This window comes from Papio anubis, chromosome 4 (genome assembly GCF_008728515.1).
Source record: "Papio anubis isolate 15944 chromosome 4, Panubis1.0, whole genome shotgun sequence".
In the NCBI taxonomy this organism is placed as follows: Eukaryota; Metazoa; Chordata; class Mammalia; order Primates; family Cercopithecidae; genus Papio; species Papio anubis.
The window spans coordinates 142,440,107-142,455,517 of NC_044979.1; the positions used below are offsets into that span (position 1 = coordinate 142,440,107).

At 42.8% G+C, this 15,411-nt stretch overlaps 1 protein-coding gene across 7 annotated transcripts in view; it reads left to right on the plus strand.

The window, feature by feature from the left end:
- USP42 (ubiquitin specific peptidase 42) overlaps nucleotides 1-15,411 on the plus strand; it is an 80,525-nt gene that overhangs the window by 23,734 nt on the left and 41,380 nt on the right. For 5 of the 7 annotated variants that reach the window (XM_021935639.2, XM_003895699.5, XM_021935638.2 and 2 more), the window contains 2 exons: nucleotides 4,957-5,206; nucleotides 8,468-8,668. In XM_021935639.2, coding sequence (XP_021791331.1) covers nucleotides 4,966-5,206; nucleotides 8,468-8,668 — 442 coding nt within the window. In that variant the 5' untranslated portion in view covers nucleotides 4,957-4,965. Of the gene's footprint in view, nucleotides 1-4,956; nucleotides 5,207-8,349; nucleotides 8,669-9,977; nucleotides 10,102-15,411 lie in introns of those variants that run through there. The other 2 variants (XM_021935641.2, XM_021935643.2) reach the window with 2 other exon arrangements.

A 15,411-nucleotide genomic window follows, 5' to 3' on the forward strand; every position in this document is an offset into this window, starting at 1 on the left:
CAAGGTTTTGTTTTTTTAAAGCGTGTGTGTTTTCTCTTATAACGGAAATGCTACAAGAACGTGGATTACATTGTTTACGAAGAAGCAGAGTGTAACAGTTTCTTTTTAAGTGTGTTGACATTCTTACCTCATAATGTATGTAGAGTGCCACAGTGTCTAAATAGTGTAACTCTTTTTACAAATGAAAAAAGAATAATGCATTCTAGCGTTTGATAACAAGGGAGACATACCATGTAAGAGACTGGGAATTTTAAGGCTTTGAGTAAAAGACTAGTATTTAAAGCAAAGGAAACACTTGTGAAGTCTCATTCCTCCACACAGATCCAACCTCGATTCATGTTCGTGTTGTTTTTTTGAGACAAGATCTCCCTCTGCTGCCTAGGCTGGAGCACAGTGGCACAATTATAGCTCACTGCTGCCTCAACCTCCTGAGCTCCAGCAGTCCTCCCAGCTCAGCCTCCCAAGTAGGTAGGACTACAGGCACACGCCACCACACCCAGCTTATTTTATTTTATTTTATTTTATTTTATTTTATTTTATTTTATTTTATTTTTCTTAAAGAGACAGGGCCACACTGTTGCCCAGGCTAGTCTGGAACTCCTGGGCTCAAGCCATCCTCCTGACTTGGCCTCCCAAAGTGTTAGGATTACAGGCTTGGGCCACCATGCCTCACCTGTAGGTTGTTGTTGTTGTTGTTTTTAATGCTCTTGTAACTTTTGTATATCATCACAAGATGTTGCTTAAAAGTCTTGATATTTTTAACAGTAATATTTAGAAGCTTTACTGAAAGTGCAGAACACATAAGCATATGAATCTTGAGTCCTACATAACATTGTTTAGCTTCAAGAAAGGTTATGTGTGTAGCAGATGGAGTTTAGTTTGATGCCTGGTGGTTTTAGGTCAAGACTTCATTGGCCGAAGATACAGATGAAGACAAATGGGTAGTTTTGGTTTGTTTATCCACAGTTACAATGCTGTATGGTTAACGATGCCTTGAATTGTGCTTTCCTTAAATTTTTTTCACTTAAGAGGCTTTTGTCCCTTCTAAAAGGTAATTGGAGCAAGTAAAATGGTTTTATTTCGTCATTTGTTAGTGATTGTTCTGAAGGTATGTTTATCCCCCTGTAAATCAAGGTTTTTGCTGCTGTTTAGTGTTACTGTAAATAAGGCTGGATTAACCTTTTCTTATATTTGTTATAACTCTATTTGGGCTTTCTTTTTTTTTTTGAGATGGAGTTTTGCTCTTGTTGCCCAGGCTGGAGTGCAGTTGCATGATCTCGGCTCAGTGCAAGCTCTGCCTCCTGGGTTCAAGCGATTCTCCCACCTCAGCCTCCCGAGTAGCTGGGATTACAGGCATGTGCCACCACCCCTGGTTAATTTTGTTTTTTTAGTAGAGATGGGGTTTCTCCACGTTGGTCAGGCTGGTCTTGAATTCCCGACCTCAGGTGATCTGCCTGCCTTGGCCTCCCAAAGTGCTGGGATTACAGGCATGAGCCACCATGCCTGGCCTCTTCTTTCTTTTCTTCCTGCATTTTTTTCTTCTGTCCCCACACTGTTTCATAATTTCTTTTAACTATTAGATGAGGAAAAATGTAAACTGTATTTGGAGGATAAGGCTCAAGCTTTCTTCCTGATTGAGGGTCAGCTACCTTTTATTGATTTAAAATTTCAATTCAGTTTTTTTTCTTAGTTCGTTGAAATTGACAAGCATCTATTATATTTCTACTTGAGTTCAAAAACTTTAAGATTGGTTTTTTTTTGGTGATATTCTTACCCTAGTGATAATCTTACCCTAATTAAAAATTGCACCAGCCTGGCCAACGTAGTGAAACCCAGCTCCACTAAAAATACAAAAATTAGCCGGGTGTGGTGGCACGCACCTGTAGTCCCAGCTACTTGGGAGGCTGAGGCAGGAGAATTGCTTGAACCCAGGAGGTGGAGAAGGTTGCAGTGAGCCGTGACGGCACCATTGCATTCCAGCCTGGGTGACAGAGCTAGACTTTGTCTCAAAACAAAACAGAACAAACAAATTACAAACAACAAAATCGATGCTTTTAAAAAACAAATTTGGCCAGGCTCTGTGGCTCATGCCTGTAATTCTAGCATTTTGGGAGGCAGAGGCAGGAGGATCATTTGAGGCTAGGAGTTCATGACCCGCCTGGGCAACATAGTGAGACCCTGTCTCTACAAAAAAGAAAAACCCCAGAAAGTTATTGTGAGCAGCCAGTGTGGAAAGTACATGGGTATTTTATTATCCCTACTTCATTGCATGGGTAATACTTTTTTGTACTTTTACAATATCCCCCCCCTTTTTTTTTCTTAAAGACAGTCTCGCTCTGTCGCCAGGCTGGAGTGCAGTGGCGCGATCTCAGCTCACTGCAACCTCCGCCTCCCAGGTTCAAGCGATTCTCCTGCTTCAGCCTCCCAAGTAGCTGGGACTACAGACACGCGCCATCATGCCCAGCTAATTTTTGTATTTTTAGTAGATACAGGGTTTCAGCACGTTGGTCAGGATGGTCTCAATCTCCTGACGTCGTGATCCACCTGCCTTGTCCTCCCAAAGTGCTGGTATTACAGGCATGAGCCACTGTGCCCAGCCTCAATATTTTTTAAAAACAAATTTTAAAGGCCATTTCTACTCCAGAGTTTTCTAAGGATCAAATGAGATACTGTATGTAAATCACTCAGCACAAGCTGGTGCTAAAAGCAAACGCTAGTAGTTTTCTGTTTCCAGACTTTGTTCATTAAGTTGTTCTTCACATGTATGGAAAGCTTTCCATATACCAGGTCAGAGGATGTGAATAAGAACATGGTAGAGAGCAGCAAGTAAAACAGCTGTGGAGTAGATGCCAGCACGCTGCCGTAGAAATCAGCACAGGGTGCTGTGGGGGCCTTGAGGAGGGGTTTCTAACCCAGTCTTGGGGGAATAGTAGTGTCAAGGAAAGTGTACCAGAGGAAGTAAATTGTAAACTGAGAAGTGGAAGTGTGAACTGGCTGGAGGTGGAAGGATGGAAAAGAGTCGGAGAAAAGAACAGCATGCGCAGAGCCCAGAGAGAGCAGTGACAAAAAAAAAAAAGACTTCAGCATGGTGGGAATGTGACAGAGGGGTGTTTGGAGAGGTTATTAGGTCAGACAGTGCTAAGTCCAGGCATTAAAATGTTGTGCTATGGGCAGTTGGGCCACTCCTGAAAGATGTTCTTTCTTCCTTTCCTTTTCTTTCTCTCTTTTTTGAGGCAGAGTCTCGCTCTGTCGCCCAGTCTGGAGTGCAATGGCGTGATCTCGTCTCACTTGAACTCCCAGGTTCAAGCAATTTTCCCTGCCTCAGCCTCCCAAGTAGCTGGGAATACAGGCGTGCGCCAGCACGCCTGGTTAGTGTTTATATTTTTAGTAGAGACGGGGTTTTCCCATGTTGGGTGGTCTCAAACTCCTGGACTCAAGTGATCCACCCAGCTTGGCCTCACAAAATGCTGGGATTACAGGGGTGTGAGCCACTGCACCCGGCCTTTTTTTTTTTTTTTTTTTTTTGAGACTCAGTCTTGCTTTGTCACCAAGGCTGGATGTCAGTGGTGCATTCTTGGCTCACTGCAACTTCTGCCTCCTGGGTTCAAGTGATTTTCCTGACTCAGCCTCCCGAGTAGTTGAGATTACAGGCACATGCCACCATGCCCGGTTAATTTTTGTATTTTTGGTAGAGATGAGGTTTCACCATGTTGGCCAGACTGGTCTCAAACGCCTGACCTCAGGTGATTCACCTGCCTCGGCCTCCCAAAATGCTGGGATTACAGGTGTGCACCACCATGCCCGGCTAATTTTTGTTTTTCGTAGAGACAAGGTTTCACCATGTTGGCCAGGCTGGTCTCAAACTCCTGACCTCAAGCGATCTGCCCTTGGCCTCCCAAGGTGCTGGATGGAATTATAGGCGCGAGCCACCGCACCCGGCCTCCTGAAAGGTTTTCTACACAGGAGTGGCATGTAGATGTGGCTGTTGTTGGGCAGTTTCAGAAATATCCCTAACAGCATTCTTTTGACAAGGTGGCATAACCAGAAGGAAGCCTGGCTGGGAATGCTGGACCTGGCTCTCAGTCCCAGTTGCTGACTGGTTGCTGACTCGTTGGGGTCACAGTTGCTTCATTTTATAGGCCCTGAGGATTCCGTCTGATCTCTCATAGGTTCCTTATGAAAATCAAGTTAATGTATGTCCAGCAGTTGATGCAATGCCCAACACATAGAAAATGCTCAATTACTGTTAGCCCTAATATTTTAAAATAGGACTCAGAGAGAAAATTATAATCAATCCCTTTCGTAACAGATATTTGTGTTCGAGTTTGATGTCAGTAATGGCTTACGGGTTTTGTTTAAAAAGTCATACATTCCATATAAACGAGCCTCTTAGGAAAAATGGTTTGTTTTAAAGGTGAGATCTCTATAATTGTAATTTTTAAAAATATTATGTACTTCACTTGATGCCATTTGCACTTTAAGCACAAAATTAAGTCTAGATTTTCTGTGTGTAGTTGACGCTTTTCTCAGAGGTATTATACTCAAATTGAAGATTTAGTCAAATATATTCTGTGTATAATTTTTCTAGTTTTAAGCAGTAGAGAAGGAAAATATAGGTACTTAGTAAATAAATAGAATTGAAAATGGAAATGCCCAATTATAAACTGAAACGCCAGACTTTTAGGGGGCATGAAATGAAATGAGAAGTTCTTCTAATCAAATACTTCACTGAAGATTTTAAAATAAAGATTGTTGACATTCAGATTATCATGATGCTAAATGTCCCAAGGAGATTATTACAAACATGTTAGAAAGTGCTATTGTTTTTATATTTGGGTGATATGTTTGAAAATAACTTTAAAATGACTGGGAACGATTTTCCAAGATCTAGTGGTAGGGTAAGGAGATTGCTTTTCTCACCTGATGAAGCAAATATATACTTTTCTTCTTTTGCAGAGTTGAACAATGACCATAGTTGACAAAGCTTCTGAATCTTCAGACCCATCAGCCTATCAGAATCAGCCTGGCAGCTCTGAGGCAGTCTCACCTGGAGACATGGATGCAGGTTCTGCCAGCTGGGGTGCTGTGTCTTCATTAAATGATGTGTCAAATCACACACTTTCTTTAGGACCAGTACCTGGTGCTGTAGTTTATTCAAGTTCATCTGTACCTGATAAATCAAAACCATCACCACAAAAGGATCAAGGTACTGTTTTTCAAAAGAGAGAATTACCGCCAGAAACTCCTGTGTAAATGCTGTTGGTGACTTGGTGGTTTCAGAGAGGGGCTTATTTTGCAAGGCATGAGGCCACCTGAGTAGCCAGCAGAGTTGCATTACTCGATGGGCTTTGTTTTCCTGTTACTTGTCCGTGTTTGACAACAAAGTAGCTTGTTTTTGTTACTAGAATATTATTAGTTTCTTTTATTCCAATTTTTTTAAGGATAAACTTTGTTTTGGTGAGAATTGAGATGGGCAAGCATTACATTAACTTGTTAACCAGTAGTTATTCTAGTTCCCTAAGTAGATGACTTTTACAAATTTTGAAGATGTTTTGTAAAATGGTTCTCTTTTGACAAATGAACTTTGCCCAGTTTTTTTGTTTTTGTTTTTTTCCTGGCAGTTAAAAATCATTCGTAGTAATAAAGCTCTTCGAAAGAGAGCAGATAGGCCAGGCATGGTGGCTCACACCTGTAATCCCAGCACTTTGGGAGGCCGAGGCAGGCGGATCACCTGAGGTCAGGAGTTTGAGACCAGTCTGGCCAATATGGTGAGACCCTGTCTCCACTAAAAATACAAAAATTAGCCAGGCATGGTGGTGTGTGCCTGTAATCCCGGCTACTTGGGAGGCTGAGGCAGGAGAATCGCATAAACCTGGGAGGCAGTGGTTGCAGTGAGCCCGAGATCGCACCATTGCACTTCAGCCTGGGCAACAGAGCGAGACTCTGTCTCAAAAAGAAAAAAGAAAAAAAAGAGAGTATATAACACAAATGTTACATTTGTTATGATGATACAAATGTGGTTACATTTGTTAAAACTCATCCAGATAAATGAGACATTAACACTTTAAGTTGGTACTTCAAGACTTTTGGATTTGAGGACATGAAGATTTGAAATACAGTAGAATTTCCTAGTTAGATTGTTGTTTGGCTTAGAGCGTGTAGCCGAGGACAGCTTTGAATGCAGTCCAACACAGATGCGTAAACTTTCTTAAAAACAGTGAGTTTTTTTGTGTTTTGTTTTTGTTTTTTTTTTTTTTTTTTTAAGGCTCATCAGCTATTGTTAGTGTTAGTGTATTTTATGTGTGGCCCAAGAAAATTCTTCTTCCAGTGTGGCACAGGGAAGCCAAAAGATTGGACACCCCGTGGCTTCGAGTAGTTTGATCGCCATGTTGTTTTGAGTCCTTTTAGCAAATTTCTTTTTTTTTTTTTTTGAGACAGAGTCTGGCTCTGTCACCCATTCTGGAATGCAGTGATGCAATGGTGTAGTCTCGGCTCACTGCAATCTGCCTGCCGGAGTCAAGCAGTTCTCCTACCTCAGCCTCCTGAGTAGCTGGGAGTACAGGTGTGCGCCACCACGCCCGGCTAATTTTTTGTGTTTTTAATAGAGATGGGGTTTCACCATGCTGGCCAGGCTGGTTTCAAACTTATGATCCACCCGCCACGGCCTCCCAAAGTGCTGGGATTACAGGTGTGAGCCACTGCGCCCAGACAACAGTAAGTTTCATATTGTGATGTGGGCGTGGGTGTTGCAGTTTGGCTTGCTGAAAGTGTTCTGAGTAGGGGGAAGTTTATATTATGAAACACAACCTAATCGAATGTTGCACATAGAGGTGGAAAGTCCTTCGGCTTCTCTCCAGCAGCACTTTCCCACAGGACCTCTTTCTCCACGGCCTTCAACCTCCTGTCATGTTGCTTGGACTCCTCTCTCTTCTTAGGACTTAACTCACATCTCCCCACTCTGCCCTTTTTTGGGGCTCCCATCTCATTCTCTACAGAATCCTTTCTCTTGTCCTAATTTTGCTCTCCTTTCCCCACCAAGCTGCAGCCTGCCTACGCCTGCCTAAATAACCACTAATATCTCTCTTCAAATGGAGAATGATTCTACATGGCATCTCAGCCTTTTTTTTTTTTTTGAGATGGAGTCTCGCTCTGTCGCCCAGGCTGGAGTGTGGTGGCGCCATCTCGGCTCACTGCAACCTCTGCCTCCTGGGTTCACATCATTCTCCTGCCTCAGCCTCCCAAGTAGCTGGGACTACAGGCGCCCGCCACCACGCCTGGCTTATTTTTTGTATTTTTAGTAGAGACGGGGTTTCACCGTGTTAGCCAGGATGGTCTCCATCTCCTGACCTCGTGATCCGCCCGCCTTGGCCTCCCTAAGTGGTGGGATTACAGGCGTGAGCCACCGCGCCCAGCCCAGTCTCAGCCTTTTGTTAGAACACTGGGGGACTGCCAAAGCCTTTGAAAAATTAGTCTTACCATTGATGATTTTCAACTTTCCTAAATAAGTTGTTTCTTGAGCTTCAGCTGAGTTCCATTGTCATACTTAGTTATTAGTAATCTGTTGATAATCTTCAAAATGGATAAAACCTTTTCAGGTCACAGGTAATCTACTCACAAGTGTGTACAGTGGTTCCTGACAGCCTAAATTCAAAGCCCGCTTCCTTAATGGTAAAATAGGGATGACATCGGTACCAACCATTAGAATTGCAACCATTTGGCTTAGTAAGGGCTCCCTACATGAGATGACAAGGAGGACAGTTATGATGGCACTGAATTTGCATCCATGGCAAATGTTACAAGGAGTCAAATTTATCTCATTCTTTCTATTGATTGTGTTATTTTTTAAATGTTCAAAGTGGATATAAAAGAGTAATCATAATGAACTTTCATGTGGCCATCAACCAACTTTGACATTTATCAACTTATGGCCAGTTATACTAGCACCTACTTACCTCCCCACGACATGATCTTAAATCCAATACTTCATCTTTCACTTGTATTTTAGTGTATACATCTAAAGAGTTTTTTCTAAAAGTCAAAAATGTCTTCATATGAAAATGCCATTCAGTATTCATATTTCTTTGGTTGTTTTATGTATATATAAATATATACATACATAAAATATTCATAAAATGTGTATATATGTATTTTTTAAGCAGTTGTTCAGAGCAACATCCAAATGAAGTCTACACTTTGCATTTGGTAGATATATCTCTCAAGTTTCTTTTAATCTGTAACCCTCTCCCTTTCTGTCCTTGCAGTTTGTTTATTGGAAAAACCAGATCATTGAAAATTTCTCATGTTCTGGCTTCTGTCATTTAAAATGTCCCTCTTCCCCCTGTATTTCAGGCAGGCTGGTCATGAGATTACGGATCTTGAACAGATTGAGGTTTGACCAAGTGTTACTATTTATTTAGCTTCAGTATGCAAAGCTTTGTTTCTGACTCTTTCTTGTTTATTTTTCTAGCCCTAGGTGATGGCATCGCTCCTCCACAGAAAGTTCTTTTCCCATCAGAGAAGATTTGTCTTAAGTGGCAGCAAACTCATAGAGTTGGAGCTGGGCTCCAGAATTTGGGCAATACCTGTTTTGCCAATGCAGCACTGCAGTGTTTAACTTACACACCACCTCTCGCCAATTACATGCTCTCACATGAACACTCCAAAACATGTAAGTGTTCTGCGTTGTGTTTGTAGTGTTGTAGTATGCTAACCTACTTTCATTTTTTCCTCTGAAATGAAAGTGAAGAGTGCTATGATTACTAAGAAGTTGGTTTATTCTTTTAGAAACCAAGGAGGAGAATTCATTATTGGTATTCAGGTTGCTTAAAAAACATTTTGCACCTAATTGGACCTGTGAAGGTATTTAAAAAGGAACATTTTATCAGCATTTGGCATTTCTGAACTCCTTGTTGGTTTTCTACACTTACTAAAAAAAAAGTGACAGAAATATCTGACATTAGCTGGGCTCACACCTGTAATCCCAGCACTTTGAGAGACAGAGGAGAGAGGATCACTCGAGCCCAAGAGTTGGAGACCAACCTGGACAACATAGTGAGACCCCCTCTCTACTAAAAATAAAAATAAAAAAAAAATTAGACTAGTGTGGCAGCACACACCTGTGGTCCCAGCTACTCAGGAGGCTGAGGCAGGAAGGTCACCTGAGTCCGGAAGGTTGAGACTGCAGTGAGCTGTGATTGCACTGCTGTACTTCAGCCTGGGCAACAGAAAGAGACCCTGTCTCAACAACAGCAACAACAAAAGTCTGATGCCAGCAACTTGGAACAAGCAGAGTTAAGAAATCCTGCCTCCCCTGGCATTTATACCATGTTGGAAGGCTTGATTCATTTACAGGCTTGTAAGCCTTAGGGGAGAGGGACTTTCTCGCCACTGCCCCCAACCTCCTAGAATTCAGACTAGACTTTCCCTTTAGCATTTGAGAACCTCATCTTCAACATACATGGCAGGAAATCAGTTAAAACTTATTAAAATGTCTTTAATTAGATGGAAGCCAACTCAGTGGCTGACTATCAACCTTCAGGATTTGGAACATCCATTTTTGAGGTTTTGGCCTTCTCCATATGTTGTAAATATCCTTCATTCTTTATAAATGCAGTCTCCCTCTTCTTTGATCTAAATTAATGGCTCAGATTCATGTGTGTATGTTCTGGTGCTATTCGTTAGTTACTAGGATTAAAGAGAAAAAAAGTCCTTGGTTTCTTTTTGAATAGTTCTTTACTTAATGGAGAATATAAATTGGTTATTTTAAAACTGATTTTTTTTTTCCTTCAAAGAGCCAAGTAATGCTTGTAAAGAATTTGGAAAGTACAGAAAAATTTAAAGAAACCAAAGAAAAATCACCTAGAATCTCACCACCTACCTAGAGGTGTTTGTTATACCAAGGGGTTTTAAATTACAGAATGAACGTTCTGTTTGCCCTCATTTTCTCTCTTTCTAAGTCCATAATTCATTCCCCACAGACAGCTTTCCTCTCACTTTTGCGCTTAATGAAAGTAGGGTGTGGATGAAAACCCAGCACTAGCACCTGGACAGCAAGAGAGAGGACCAAGACAAAATTCAGAAGCTCCCGGTGTCCAGAATTAGGTGCCTATCTTTTATGCTACTGGTAGTTTTTGCGCTTGCTTCCTCCCTCCCTTCCTCCCTCCCTCCCTCTCTTTCTCTCTCTCTTTTCCCAGCTTTACTGAGATGTGATTGATATATACCAAATTACACATATTTAAAATATATAATTTGATGAATTTTGACATCTGTATGCACCCATGAAACTAGCATCAAGATCAAGCTAATGAACATGTTCATAACCCTCAAAAGTTCCCTGATGCCCCTTTGAAATCACCCTTTCCATCGTTTCCCCACCCTCATCTGCTCCTGCCAGGCAACTACTGATCTGCTTTCTGTCACTATAGATGAATTAGTTTAGATTTTCTAGAATGTTGCTTATGTGGAATTGTACAGTGTATGTTCTTACATTATCTTGCTTCCTTCACTCAGCATAATTCCTTCAACATTATCCATTTGTGCCATGTAGCATCACTTCATCGTATTGTTGAGTAGGATTCCATTTTATGGCTAGATCACAATTTGTTTCTCCATTCGTCTGTTGATGGGCATCTGGGTCATTTTTCACTTTGTGCCATTACAAATTAAGCTGCTATGAACATTTGCAAACAAGCCTTTGTTAGGACATGTTTTCATTTCTCTTAGGTAAATATCTAGGTGTAAAATGGCTTGGTCCTGGGGTGGGTGTGTACTTTAACATTTTAAGAGACTTCCAAACTTTCCAAAAGGGATTGCAGTGTTTTTTAGTCCCACCCCTGGTGAATGATGCTTCCATTTGCTCCACATCCTTCCCAATACTTGGGGTGGTCAGTGTTCTTCAGTTTTAGCCATCTCCATAGGTGTGTAGTGTGGTAGTATTTTGTTGGGGTTTTAATTTGTACTTTCATAATGAATAATGCTGAACCTCTTTTCTTTTTTGTTTTGTTTTTGTTTTTGAACATCTTTTCATGTGGTTATTTGCCATCTGTATATTTCCTTTGCTAAAAATGCCTGTTGAAATCTTTTGCCCATTTGAAAACTGGTGGTTTTCTTATTGTTGAGCTTAGAGAGTTCTTTATATATTCTCGATATAAGTCTTTTATTATATAGGCTGGGATTTGTCTTTTGATTCTTTTCAGCGTCTTTTATAGAGTGCATTTTTTTGTTTTGGGAAATTTCATTTCTTTTTTTTTTTTTTTTAATTCATTGTGCTGTAGGTGTTTTAAGAAATCTTGGAAGGCCGGGCGCGGTGGCTCAAGCCTGTAATCCCAGCACTTTGGGAGGCCGAGACGGGCGGATCACGAGGTCAGGAGATCGAGACCATCCTGGCTAACACGGTGAAACCCCGTCTCTACTAAAAAACACAAAAAACTAGCCGGGAGAGGTGGCGGGCGCCTATAGTCCCAGCTGCTTGGGAGGCTGAGGCAGGAGAATGGCTTAAACCCAGGAGGCGAAGGTTTCAGTGAGCCAAGGTCGCGCCATTGCACTCCAGCCTGGGAGAAAAGAGCGAAATTCCATTTCAAAAAAAGAAAAAAGATAAACCTAAGCACTTAAAATTTTAGGAGTTTGATTCAAGAATCAGGCAGTGCCAGACGGCGGGTGGTTTGGAGCCCAAGGGGAAAGCTTGTATAAGGTGCACACCGAAGCAAGGCAAAGAAAGCATTTGAGGCCGGGCGCGGTGGCTCAAGCCTGTAATCCCAGCACTTTGGGAGGCCGAAACGGGCAGATTACGAGGTAAGGAGATCGAGACCATCCTGGCTAACACGGTGAAACCCCGTCTCTACTAAAAAATACAAAAAACTAGCCGGGCGCAGTGGCGGGCGCCTGTAGTCCCAGCTACTCGGGAGGCTGAGGCAGGAGAATGGCGTGAACCCGGGAGGCGGAGCTTGCAGTGAGCTGAGATCCGGCCACTGCACTCCAGCCTGGGCGGCAGAGCGAGACTCTGTCTCAAAAAAAAAAAAAAAAAAGAAATCTTGGCTGAGTGCGTGGTTCATGCCTGTAATCCCAGCACTTGGGGAGGCTGAGGCAGGTAGATCACTTGAGCCCAGGTTTTCAAGACTAGCCTGGGCAACATAGGGAGAACTCATCTCTATATAAAAAAATCAAAAATTAGGCCAGGTGTGGTGGTTCATGCCTGTAATCCACTGTTTTGGTAGGCTGAGACTGGTGGCTCACTTGAGTTCAGTAGTTTGAGACCAATTTGGGCAACATGGTGAAACCTTGTCTCTATAAAAAATACAAAAATCAGCTGGGCTTAGCGGTGCGCGCCTGTAGTCCCAGCTGCTTGGGAGACTGAGGTGGGCAGATCACGTGAGCCCAGGAGGTTGAGGCTGCAGTGAGCCGTGATTGTGCCACTTTATTCCAGTCTGGGTGACAGTAAGACCATGTCTCACGGAAAAAAAAAAAAGTCTTTGCCTACCTACAGGCCACAAGTATTTTTCCTGTATTTTCTTCTAGAAGTCTTTTTTTTTTTTTTTTTTTTTTTTTTTTTTGAGACGGAGTCTCGCTCTGTCGCCCAGACTGGAGTGCAGTGGCCGGATCTCAGCTCACTGCAAGCTCCGCCTCCCGGGTTCCCGCCATTCTCCTGCCTCAGCCTCCCGAGTAGCTGGGACTACAGGCGCCCGCCACCTCGCCCGGCTAGTTTTTTGTATTTTTTAGTAGAGACGGGGTTTCACCATGTTAGCCAGGATGGTCTCGATCTCCTGACCTCGTGATCCACCCGTCTCGGCCTCCCAAAGTGCTGGGATTACAGGCTTGAGCCACCGCGCCCGGCCTTCTTCTAGAAGTCTTACAGTTTTAGCTTTTATTAGGGGGGTCAGTGATCCATTTTGAGTTGATTTTTGTTTGTGGTGTGAAGATGGAGCAAGTTTATTTTTTGGCACATGGATGTTCAGTTGTTCCAGCACCGTTTGTTGGAAGGATAATCCTTTTGCCACTAAATTGTCTTCGCACCTTTATCAAAAATCAGTTGGTTGAAGCACCAGAGACAGAAGAAAAAAAATGAAACCGTATAAATACGATCTATTTCTGGATTCTATTATGTTGTACTGATCACTTGTTTATCTTGACACCATAGCACAATATCTTGATTACTATATATTTTAAAGTTTTGTGGCCAACTTCAGTGGCTCATGTCTGTAATTCCAGTGTTTTGAGAGGCCGAGGCAGGAGGACTGTTTGAACCCAGGAGTTTGAGACCAGCCTGGGCAACATGTCAAGACTCTGTCTCTACAAAAAAAAAAAATTAGCTGCATCTGGGAACTCATGCCTCTGGTCCTCGTTACTTGGGAGGCTGAGGCAGGAGGATTGCTTGAGCCTAGGAGTTTGAGGCTGCCGCAAGCTATGATTGCACCACTGTATTACAGCCTGAGTGACAGAGTGAGACGCTGTCTCAAAAAAAAAGTTTTGGAACCAGGTAAGTTCTCCAGCTTTGTTCTTTCTCCGAGTTACTCTGTAGCCTGGGCAACATTGTGAGACCTCATCTTTACAAAAAATAAAAAAAATTCGCTGGGTGTGGTGGCAAGCGCCATAGTCCCAGCTACTTGGGAGACTGAGGTGAGAGGCTCGCTTCAGCTCGGGAGGTGGTGACTACAGTGAGCCATGATCGTGCAGCTGCACTGCAGCCTGCGCGACAGAGTGAGATCCTGTGTCAACCAAAATAAAAAAGTTGTTCTGGCTGTTCATGGTTGCTTGGCCATTTGTATTTTCAAATGAATTTTAGAATCACTTTGAGAATTTCTACAAATAATCTTCCTGGTATTTTGATTGGGACTGTACTGAATCTTTAAATCAATTTGATGTGAATTGACATCTAAACAATATTATTTTCCGACTCACAAGCAAGGTATACCTATTTATTTAGGCCTGGTTTTTTTGTTTTTTTGTTTTTTTTGAGACAGTCTTGCTCTGTTGCCCAGGCTGGAGTGCAGTGGTGCACAGTCACGACTCACTGCAGCCTTCAGCTCCTTGGCTCAAGGGATCCCCCTGCCTCAGCCTTGTGAATAGCCAGGACTACAGGCATGTGCTACAACACTTAGCTACTTCTTTATTTTTTTGTAAAAACAGTCTTACCATGTTGCCCAGGCTGGTCTTGAACTCCTGCGCTCAAGCAGTTCTCTTGCCTCAGCCTTTTTTTGTTTTTGTTTTTGTTTTTCTTTTGAGATGGAGTCTCGCTCTGTTGCCCAGGCTGGAGTGCAGTGATGCGATCTTGGCTCACTGCAGGCTCTACCTCCCGAGTTCACACTATTCTCCTGCCTCAGCCTCCCGAGTAGCTGGGACTACAGGCGCCCACCACCACACCTGGCTAATTTTTTGTATTTTTAGTAGAGACGGGGTTTCACCATGTTAGCCAGGATGGTCTTGATCTGCTGACCTCGTGATCCACCTGTCTCGGCCTCCCAAAGTGCTGGGATTACAGGTGTGAGCCACCGCGCCTGGCCCTTTTTTTTTTTTGAGACGGAATCTCAGTCTGTTGTCCAAGCTGGAGTGCAGTGCCACTGTCTTCACTCACTGTAACCTCTACCCCTTGGGTTTAAGTGACTCTCCTGCCTCAGCCTCCCAGGTATCTGGGATTACAGGCATGCACCATCACACCTAGCTAATTTTTGTATTTTTAGTAGAGTTGGGGTTTCACAGTGTTGGCCGGGCTGGTCTCAAACTCCTGACCTCAAGTGATCTGCCTGACTCGTCCTCCCAAAGTGCTGGTATTACAGGCATGAGCCACTGTGCCCAGCCTCTTGCCTTAGCCTTTCAGAGTGTTGGAATTTCAGGCATGAGCCACTATGCCTGGCCTAGGCCATCTTTAGTTTCTCGTTGCCCAGGCTGGAGTGCAATGGCACAATCTTGGCTCACTGCAACCTCCGCCTTCTGGGTTCAAGCAATTCTCCTGCCTCAGCCTCATGAGTAGCTGAGATTACAGGTGCCTACCATCAAGCCTGGCTAATTTTTGTATTTTTAGTAGAGACAGGGTTTCACCCTGTTGGCCAAGCTGGCCTTGAACTCCTGACCTCAAGTGATCTACCTGCCTTGGCCTCCCAAAGTGCTGGGATTACAGTGGTTGAGCCACTGCACCCAGCTGGGATAAATATTTTCATTAACTATTATACAAAGGGTATTTTATTTTTAAAATTTCAACTTCCTGATCGTTTATTGCTAGCCTATAGAAATACTATGTTTTTCAGATTTTGATCTTATATCTTGGAACCTTGCTTAAGTCACTTACTAATTCTAGTAGTTTTTTTAAAGATCCCTTAGTGTTTTATAGATGCAACCATGTGATATGTGAATAAAGATAATTTTACTTCTCCATTTCCAGTCTGTGTAGGTTCTTTTTTTCTTTTTCTTGCTGTTTTGTTC